The sequence below is a fragment of the Orbicella franksi genome, chromosome 8, assembly GCF_964199315.1.
Source record: "Orbicella franksi chromosome 8, jaOrbFran1.1, whole genome shotgun sequence".
Classification (NCBI taxonomy): Eukaryota; Metazoa; Cnidaria; class Anthozoa; order Scleractinia; family Merulinidae; genus Orbicella; species Orbicella franksi.
Genome location: NC_138152.1, coordinates 30,245,517 through 30,256,318, shown reverse-complemented (window position 1 = coordinate 30,256,318; position 10,802 = coordinate 30,245,517). Strand labels below are relative to the sequence as shown.

Below are 10,802 nucleotides of genomic sequence, written 5' to 3'. Positions count from 1 at the left end.
CACTGTAGCCAATAGGAAGGTCGGACCCGCAAAGCCAGATTTGACGGTTCAATGGTCTTCGTTGCAGCGTAAAGTAAGCTAATTCAAGTGTGCTAAATTGATAAAAGCACAGCATTTTGCTTGGTTACGGACACACTGAACGGGTCAGCTAGTCAAAATGTCAGCCGTAATCCCGTCAGGAAAAAGCAGCAAGGACTTGCAATCACAGCGTACCTTTGTGGAACAGCTACGTCGCGAATTGAAAGTCCAAAGAGTGAAGCTATCACAGTGTGCTAACGAACTTATACAATACTGCGAGCAACAAGGGAATGTGGACCCTTTGGTGAGTCCAAAAGCTGGGCACGATAACCCTTTTCGCAACTCAGGAAGCAAATGTGTCCTGTTTTGAGAACAAGCATCAAACTATTACTGATTTTTTTGTTCTTTACACTGAATATTCCTTTTGATACTGAACTGTGATAAACTATGTACAGAGAGCAAGAGAAGGCTTCTGAGGTCGTTTGTTTATGCTTGGTTGCTCTTTTATGGCGTTAAAGTTGAATAAGAAAACAGACAACTAAGCCAGTACAAGCAAACCGAGAGAAGGAGGAAGGCTTTAACCCTGACAAATGCACAGGAAAAACTATTTTATCTGTTGCAACGACGAGATGACTTCGTTAACAACGTAAGCACTTCGAAAACTTCTTCAACCTTCGATTCTACACGACTGTGAATTACCTTAGACCGCGAGAAAAATAATGCTTACTGCGCACGTTGAGAAATGCGTTTTACCTTCATGAGCCAACCAGATGAAAATTGCGAGCCATTGATTCACTAGTTCAAAAGCCTTGTAAACGCAAACTTTTTCTCACTCTATTCCGGACTTAGTTTCAAAACTATTCAAGTTATGCTAAAATGTTTGCAAGTAATATAAGTGAATATACACAAAAAGAAAATTAGCTTTCCTTTGTAGTTTATGAATATTATATAACGTTTTAAGGTTTTGCAAATCATTTCTTTACAAAGATCGTCAGTTATTTTTTCGTTTTAGACACAGTTTGAACCCTTTTAGAATTACTGAATTTACTGGACCTATTTCTGGCCTTTGTCTCATTTAATATAGCTAAAGAGTTTATTGATTAATTTAATACTGTAATAACCTCTATATTGATTTTTGAGGGTTTATTAAAAATCGAATGTTCACCGATATTTGCAAGCAGAACGCAAACACTGGTAATGTTATTTCGATTTAAAATCCTGTTAGTCTTTACAAGACCCCAGTTAAGGAAAATGACGTCCTTTCCCATCAAAAATCTAAGACACAAAAAATGTGTCCAATAATTTTGCATGCCCACACCCCGAAAATTTTCTGACCTGCGATCTGAATAGTTTTTCGGCGCTCCGTATATCGCTTATATACCATTCGCTCGAAATTTTTCGTTCGATACTTGCTCCGCAGAGTCCCTCTTCTTTCCTAGAGCGCCTAAAAAAAAAAAATCTCGGCCCGATCACAAGTCAACAAATTACTATATCTGATAGCCTCGGTGCATTTGACTGTTATCACTTACTCAAGCTTCTCGTTTTTGATTTTCCCCTGTAGAACTTGCTCCGCATTTCTACTTTATCGTTATGGTCTTTTTTAAAGTAAGATGTTCCTTGGAAATTTGTTATTTTAGTCTTCTACGTTGGGTCGTCACGCAACGGGTGTTTTCTCACGCTTGAGCAGTTGGGAAGGAGCGTTGCGTGACGATTGGTAGGAGACTGAGGTTTGGTTTCGCTTGGTAACGTATCGAACGTTCATCTCCATGTAACACTTTTTAAAAGAAGCCCGGCTAATCCCCATGGCTGACTCTTTTATGCTGACTTACACTTTGTTTCTTTTGGTACTGACGAAGATATTTACGAATTTCTCTTGATTTTTAGGCCTTCGATTCGGTTGCTAGAACGGGAGAACTCAGTTCAAAAATTCTCGCTGGGCCAAAACCCTGCATATGCCCAACCTCGTCCCCAGGGTCTTCTCTACGATTTTCCATTTTAAAAGGTGGAGAAGGCCTTGGGGACGAGATTGGCATATGCCTTCTTTTGTTGTCGTGTTTTGTAAACATAGCTATTTACACTTCAGAAATGTGATGTCTGTTGATGCCATTAGGGTGAAATGTTCAAACGTAAAGTATAATCTCTACTGATCATCAATGCGATTTTAGAGTGGTAATGTGGTTTGCGCTCGTATTGCCAATACAAATTTGATTTCGTTCATGGTAGGAAAGGCATAACGTACATACAGGTCTTTATTCAGGGGTTATAAAACTAAAACAGAATACAAATAATAATTAAAAAAATCCTGAAAGGCAGTTTAAAGAGGTGGACCCTAAAACATGGCAGATTTGCCTTGATATTGAGTTCTGTCAGTTGAAAAATGGCTATAGCTCACTAACGAGCTCGGGCACCCCAATTTTTTTTCCAGTCATTTTAATCAACTAATCATCAGCTTAGCGTGAGAAAAGACTGATCTGATTTCTATTGTTGAAAATTGAATAAATAAGGAAAATAGCAGCTGCACTATAGTATTTTCTATTTTGCAGTTTAATAACCGTGGAAGCAATTTGGTTTCAATGTTTGAAGAAAGATTCAGCTGTCTGTCAAAATCAAACTTGAAAAGTTTATTTGTGTCCGACACAAGTATTGACTGTAGTTTGAGGCGTGTTTTCATGAGTCTGGGCTCACAAAGAGTTTACAATAACATGGAATGCGTTCTTGTAATAAGCATTAAGTAATGCTAAAATGGGACATTTTCAATGCGTCACTGCTCCTTAACGAGCGTGGGCACCCCCCTTTTTATTTTATAATTAAAGTTTTCCTATTATAAATATTCAGTGGACAAAGGTTGAACAGAAATCTATTGACAGTTTTATTTCAGGGGAATTACCTTAAAATATGTATTAAAAAGATAGTGCTAAAGTTTCCATTACAAATACAAATAAGTGCTAAAAATATGAAATTTAGTTTATAAAATATGTAAAAACGATTTGAGAGCGTTCTTAAACAGATTCAGGTTGTCGGCCCCTACAACATTTGGAGGTAAATCGTTCTACTCGCGGACGATTCGAAGGAAAAAAGAGTATTTGAAACAGTTGCAATTGTAACGCTTGTCTTTGAGTCTGAAATTTTGGTTGCCCCTAATTCGTTGCGAGGCTAGTATCCCATAATTCCTATGCATATATCCCACAATTCGCGTGAACTACAAAGTGGGCTAACGTCGGCGCGCATGCAAAGTAGGTCGCTTTGAGCCAAACACGTCAATAACACGTGCGTCATTGGCTCGATGACGTATGTAACCAGTTTTGTAACAGGACTATGACGTACATATCAGTTAACCAATCAAACGTTTTCCACGTGGTTAGAACCATATTTGGCTTTAAGGTTATTTTCCTTATAGAGGAGTATTTAATTAAATTCCCAAACCCTCTGGCCAAAGTGTTTCATTGGAATTTTTTTCATCTGGAAGTCACTCTACCCATTGAATACAGGTAATGATGATAATAATTAAATCGAAATTAAAATTGAACTTTAAATTATTTGGTTGGGAGGCTTTGTATTCAATGAAAAGTTCTGGTTTGAATTTCCGAGAATTTCTTGCGACGAATGGAACGGCGTTTTTCGGAATTTGTGGTTGACTCTGAAAAGGCTCTTTGTTAATTTCCTCGTTAATTGTCATATGCACGTGCGGTAAGTACCAACTGGAAAATGTAACCAATCAGCAACGTTTTGGCACTAATTAATCGCATGCTGCCGACATCATTGCCACGTGACCAGTAAAGTGCCGCCAGTGGGTAATTGATTAAGGTGATTGTTTTTTGTAAACCTCTTTGACATCTGGGACCAGACAACGAAACAATGCGGAAGGGTTCAATTCTCATTGTATTTTTCTTGTTTTTCACCATTTTGTCAAATCTTGTCCAGGAAAGCTATGAAATCACAGGGATTTTAATTCCTCAGCGATCTCACCATCGTGAATGCCGACGTTCCAGAGCTAAACGAGGCCGAGCCCGTTCATGTCGCCACCGCCGCAATGTTCGACAACTGCGTCCAGTCTTCATGTTGACGAAGCGTGAAGTCAGTTGGAGAAATGTCTTGAGGTACAATGAAAAGATTCCTTGAATGAGTAAAGTTTTGAAATGAAGTTGAACTAGCTAACAGCTTAGTGTGAGTGAAATACCTTTCCGTTCTTCAATTCTGTAGGTTAATTACAGTCTTTAGATGTTGCTTTAGTGGAAAACATGACGTTGGTTCATAGCCTATGATGGAAAGTAAAATATCACTGAATTTTGCTTGTCGCATTGCCCACTTGAAATTATCCGCTACTTGATGAATATCTTTATTCTCATATCCCTTCAGCTAGACAATGTGTTGATATTGTAAGGAGAAATAAAAAGTTGATCAAGGGGATTTATAGCCATGCTCGGAAAGGAAGTTTTAGGTACTTTCTCTAACCACACACACGTAAACTAATATTGACAATTTTTGAGATCGCTGTCAATTAGGCAATATTATTCCCAGTTACGTTCTGCTGTTTCACTATTTATTCTAACAAAAAAAGCTAATTTGTCTACTCGAATTTTTTTTTTATTTCAGGATAATTGAAGAATCTTGATGGACTAAGGGGTCCTTTGTAATATCAATAAGCAATTAAGCAAGCGATTAAGCAAGCAAGCAAGCAAGCAGTAAAAAAAAAAAAAAATAATAATAATAAAAAGCAAGCAAGGAATAACAATGAAGCAAAATACAAGCAAGAAATTAAACAAGCATGCCAGCAAACAAGCAAGGAAACGTGTACAAAATTTTGATTCATATTGAATCAAAATGTTATTAAATCTAGCTTTTCGTTAGTTGTAGTTATTTTTCGTGTTTTTGTGTTTCAACAGAGGAATTTACACAAACATTTTGGTTAGTTTGTAGCCTGTGGGGTAGTGAATAGTTTCGCCCTAGCTTTAAGTGCTATTTCTGACTTGTTCGGCTCCAGCTGGCTGTCTCTCTTAATTCTCAAGAATTGTCAGAATCTCTCTAGCTTGATAGATGACCTCTTTTCTTCACGTAATCCCCCTTTGACCTCTTTCACTTGCTAAGTGTTTTCTTTATCCGGCCAGGTTGAAAACGCGGGGTCGGAGTCGAGGGGTTTGTGGAAAAACGGGGTCCGAGTGGAAAGCACGGGTTGTGGAAAACTCGGGGTCTGACTAGAAAGCAAGGGGCTTGGGAAACACGGGGTCTGAGTAGAAAACACGGGTTGTGGAAAACACGGGGTCCGAGTAGAAAACACGGGTTGTGGAAAACACGGGGTCCGAGTAGAAAGCAAGGGGTGCGGAAAACACGGGGTCCGAGTAGAAAACACGGGTTGTGGAAAACTTGGGGTCCGAGTAGAAAGCAACAAGGGGTGTGGAAAACACGGGGTCTGAGTAGAAAGCAAGGGGTGTGGACAACACGGGGTCTGAGTAGAAAACATGGGTTGTGGAAAACTCAGGGTCCCAGTAAAAAACATGGGGTGTGGAAAACACGGGGTCCGATTAGAAAACACGGGGTGTGGAAAACACGAGGTCTGAGTAGAAAACATGGGTTGCAGAAAACACGAGGTCATGGGTTGTGGAAAACTCGGGGTCCGATCCGAGTAGAAAGCATGGGCTGTGGAAAACATGGGGTCTGAGTAGAAAGCATGGGGTGTAGAAAACACGGTGTCTGAATAGAAAACATGAATCGTGGAAAACTCGGGTTCCTCATGGAAAAGCTTGACCCCTTGTTTCCCAGGCAGAGCCCGTGTTTGCCACATACCCCGGAGAACCCCCCCCCTTTTTTTTTTTATAAATTTACATTCAATTTCTCGGACCTCATTTGTCAAAGTCTAATGAGTCAAAGCTCACCAGAGGCATCGACAGAAATAACTGAGTTGTAATTAACAGACTTGTGGAGGCCCAGTGGTTTCATGGTTTGCGCGATCGTCTCCGGATAGGGCGGTCTGGGTTCGAGCCCTGGCCGGGGACATTGTGTCGTGTTCTTGGGCAACACACTTCTCTCTCACAGTGCCTCTCTCCACCCAGGTGTATCAATGGGTACCGGCAAATTTAATGCTGGGGGTAACCCTGCGATGGACTAGCATCCCATCCAGGGGGGAGTAGAAATATTCCTAGTCAATTCATATTACAGAAACCAGGATAAGCTTCGGCCTGATGGGCCACTTGACTGGTATGCAGACTTAACTTTTACCCTGATTAGGAGTCTAAAAGAATAGGAACCGGTTCGTTGCAACTATGTACTACAGTAACCCACCATAGTGTTCTTCTACTGTTTTATTTTGTTTTGTCTGTTGAGCCTGAATAAGTCGAAACCTCGAATGTTTCCCAGCGCGATTCTGAGTGATCATTCCAGATCACAATGAGCCATCAAGTATGGATAATTGTTGTTTTCCAGTATTTTTTTTTGGTTTGGTCTAAGAAGATTTTTCAAAACATATCCTTTATTTCAGCAAACATTGTGCGTGTTCTGGTTTCATGCTCAAGTGGTACAATGCGACGACAATTTAATACTGATAGCAAACGTCTCTACTGCGAAAATTTTGTTAGTTCCTTATGATTAGAACTTACTTGTCATTTGTCAAACAAGAGAGACCGTGTATTATCACTGATATTTATTAACACAGAGAAGAGACTTGAAAATACAACGCGTTGTGGAGCATTTTTGCGAACTTCGAAGTGCATAGAAATGTAGTGAAATAGGCCATTTCCGAGTTAATACTTTGTGCCTCTGTTTGAGAACGAGTCTTCGCGCAAAACCTTTCATATGAACGAAGACTCGTTTTGACGCAGAGGCCAAGGGCAATTCGGAAATGGCCTATTCTGACTTCATTTCTCGAAATATCTTCTCAATCAAAACTAAAACTAATGTGAAAGCGGAGAAAGGAAGTTGCGAAAATCTGGTCTAATTAAAGTCAGATATCCAAACGAAAAAAAAAAATCCAAATATCCACATGTATATAGAGGATATTACACGGTGGCGAGAAGATATGAATTTTATGTTCTCGTGGCAAGAACAATATCTCACGAGTGAGCGAAGCGAACGAGTGATATATTGTTCTTGCCACGAGAACATAAAATTCATATCTTCGAACCAACGTGTAATGTTCTTTTTATTATATGGAGAAACCAATTCAACAAAAGCAAAAGGCGGGAATCGTGAGGTCATTGAACGATACGACACTCACAAAGGTGACATACGGAAAATACGCCACTCGGGTCCCGGATGAGGTGGCGTATGGAATCTACGAGTGGTTTAGTTCCCAGTAAAACACTCTTCTCCATATAATAAATCCAAATACCGTCACGGTTATGATTTCCTTTGTTAAAATCGATGAATTATCAATAACTGAGAAATCTACTGCCAAGAAAGCAAAACCGTAGTTTTCCTTCGGTCAAAAAAATTAACTTGCAAAAGCGCTTTTCCAGTTCCATAAGGTTTATTCATTAGAGTTCGAGTTGTAATCTTGAGGAAGTCAATAGTGTTCACTATTTCAGAATTATATGTTGAAAGATTTGAACGGAAATATGTCTTCTGTCAGCATATCTTCTGTCCCTTTAGAAATTTCGTCAGCAATTTTTCGTAGTCCTTTTCTTGTCTTGTTTTCTGTCATTGAGTTCACCAATTTTCACCTAATAAAAGCCAAAAAAAAAAAAAAAACATTTTAGTGTATAATGCCAATACGTATTTTTTACGAATACTGCAGTGTTTTGACGAGCAGGAGAAGCAAGTGAAAATATGAATAACGATTAAAAAATTGCAAAGTGATACTATACTCTAGAAAATGTCTAATTAGAGATTTACTACCTAACATTGAACTTTCCCGAGCTCTGTTCTGCACTACGCGCGTTTTAGATGAACGCAGAGGAGCACAACTAACTTGTAAAACCGGTTTCCTATCGGGTGAAACCAGTAAAACGTACTACCAGCGCGGGAAAACGTGCGTAAGAAGTCACGCTTGGTTTTCTCTCTAGTTCTGATTGGCTAAGAAACAAAACGTTGCCTGCTTTCTAATTGGCTGAAGTACACAAGAGATACTCACCTACTCCTCGTCCGAAGAACGGTTTCCTCGAGTTCGATAATGCCCATATCCATATTTCCCGTATTTACGGTATCCCCCGTAATATTTACCGGGCGACCCGGACTCGGAGTCAGACCCGGAACTTGAAGACCCTGAACTTTTCTTTCCTTTGCGTTTTCTGTAACGACGCCGTTTCGGTCCGCAATAACAGCGTCTTTTGTACGGACTGTAGTATGGATCCCTAATGTATTCAAAATAAGTCGAAAGATTATTTCGATAGCTCTTGAGAAGACACAACTAGATCATAAACGTATACTAAAATGGTTTTTGGGGAAATGTGCTTCAAGTGATATTTGATGAAATACTGTTACTGCCTCTTCTAGGCGTTTAGATCGTTTGGACCTAGCGCGAAAAATGGCACACGAAAAAATTAGGGAAAGTCGCGGCGCTAAAAGGCGTTTATATACCCCTCGCACCAAGTCTCTCTCCTTTTTCGCTCCGTCTTTTTCTCGCGCTGAGCCCCAACTAACTAAACGCTTGAAAGAAGCTACTACGGTTCAAATTTCTTGACAAACTTTTTCCTTACCTCTGTAACTCCATCCCAAGCTTTTCCAACAGGGAGTTCTTTCTCATTACATTTGCATCGTTTTCTTCGTTAATAGGAGAACCTTGGATGAAGGCGGTTAACACAATTAAAACTACAATACTAAGAAAAATCGAGCACTTCATGTTGAAGAGAAATTTCTTTGTAGCAATCTGTCTTTAGTGGTCGTGGAATCCAGGAAAAAAATTCATTATTTCACTCCGTACTCCACCTTATATTCATAAAAAAGTAATATTAACAACTAATATCAGAAAAACAACAGTTCCGTAGGTTTTTTTTTTTTTAATAGGTTCTCTTTCATGTGAAGTGATTAATATCACGTTAATCACTCGAGCAATACATGCAGTCATTAATACTAATATTCAGAAGTTTCATCGAGTTAAAAATATCCATTTATCAAGGAAGGATACTACTAAAATATTCATAAAAGGGTGAGGGTGATTCTAAACAAAGTTTTAGCATCGCTAGATTCGACTGTTTTCGCTTCAAATGTTTTGTTATTCTTTGGAGATGGACTTCATAATTTTTAAGTCATAAGCTTAACGGTAAGCTATAACTTAAGACCAAAACGAAATCTCAAAAAACAAAATGTAGTTCAATTTTAAGCGTACAAATCGATTATTTTAGAATTCAAGACCGGAGAAGGAATCGTCTTTTACAAGGAATTGATTTCTAAGGCCGAAAATGATCGAAAAAGTCTTCTTCATCGCCTTCAATCGATTTCAGAAGAAAGGTTCGGTTGGATAGAAATTCAAACAAATTTCTCGAACATTTAAACTTCACTTCTGATAATGAAACTCAAACGATATTTGTAGCATAGAAATTAAAACGCGGTGAATTAAAACCATAGCCCTTTTACTTTACCCTAGTGTGTGACCATTCAAATAAAAGCTAGTTAGCAGTTCTTTCATGTGGTACTGTTTATTATGTTGTACAAGATGGTTCTAGCTTTTAAGTCTGTGGATGAAACCCTAGTGTGTGACCATTCAAATGAAAGCTATTGATCAGTATTTTCATGTGGTACTGTTTATTGTGCTGTGCTAGGCGAAGGCTATGAATGAAATCCATATTTATGATCATTCAAATGAAAGCTACCAAATGAACGCAGTATAATTTCATGTGACACTGTTTGTTTTTCAATATTTTACTAGGCGGCATTTTTTATTTCTCTTTACTTTGAAATTTGACTCTCTAGAGCACCTCACAGTCAATATAACGTAAATTGTTATAGTCTTTTACAGCCGTTTCTTTGAAATGGCACTTCAAAGAGCTAAAATGTTCCCTTTACGCGATAGTTTTTCGTTTGACTTTTAGTGTTAGACCATGACGACAGAGATTTTTCAAGCGAAATAATATTTTGGGGCTATTTCAAGTATTGGTCAAATATTGGAGCATCGCGCAAGAACTGCCACCCAATTTATTCTACAATTTTCCTTCGTTCAGTTGAAAATATTGAGAAATTTTATACTGTCCATACACAGTTACTCTCCCTTTAAAATAACCTAATTCGACCACTCCCTATCTCTGATAGCCTCCTTGCGTTATCGTCTCCACCCCCTCCCCCCCACCCCCGAGATGCCCTTCAAATCCGTGGGGTTGTTAAAGGGATCGATCGTTGCGAAAGTAAAGTTTGTGATCTTGAAAAAAAGCTATTACACTAAGAGCCATGCGAAAAATTCATTAAATCTGATAATATCACAGTTCCAACCCACTTTAATGAGGTAAACTGTCCACTTATGCTCTGGGAAATACAGCAATTTGATTGGCTAAAACTGAGCTGATCGGAATATCTTGCAAGCAGTCAAAAAGGCAAAACAAATTGGTCATTTTACCTACTGAGCGTTTTTTTCAAGTGTCAAAAAGTTTTCAGAATTGTTTTAACTCCTATGAAGAAAGACAAGCTTTGAGAAGAAGTCTTAAAGAAGCCACGTCACGGTTTGCACATCTTGAAAAGTTTAGCGTAAATTTTCCAAGTTCGTCGTTTGTAATCGGTGTTAATCTTCTGCATCATTAACCGTCCTTGTTCCTTTATGGTTTATCATTATCTCTTTGGTGTTTTTCTATCTCAGTAAACCACTGTTTTCAGGTTTTCTTCAATTGGAAGGTAATTTTGTACAAGGCCAAAATAACTCTAAACAC

At 38.7% G+C, this 10,802-nt stretch overlaps 1 protein-coding gene across 1 annotated transcript; it reads right to left on the bottom strand.

The window, feature by feature from the left end:
* Positions 1-5,882: 5,882 nt before the first annotated feature.
* Positions 5,883-8,828, bottom strand: LOC145494407 (uncharacterized). The gene is made up of 3 exons (XM_081473867.1): positions 8,646-8,828; positions 8,081-8,300; positions 5,883-7,670 (listed from the first exon to the last, which is right to left on the bottom strand). Exons 1-2 carry the CDS (start codon positions 8,786-8,788, stop codon positions 8,081-8,083), a joined length of 363 nt encoding a protein of 120 aa, XP_081329993.1. The 5' UTR covers positions 8,789-8,828; the 3' UTR covers positions 5,883-7,670.
* Positions 8,829-10,802: the final 1,974 nt, after the last annotated feature.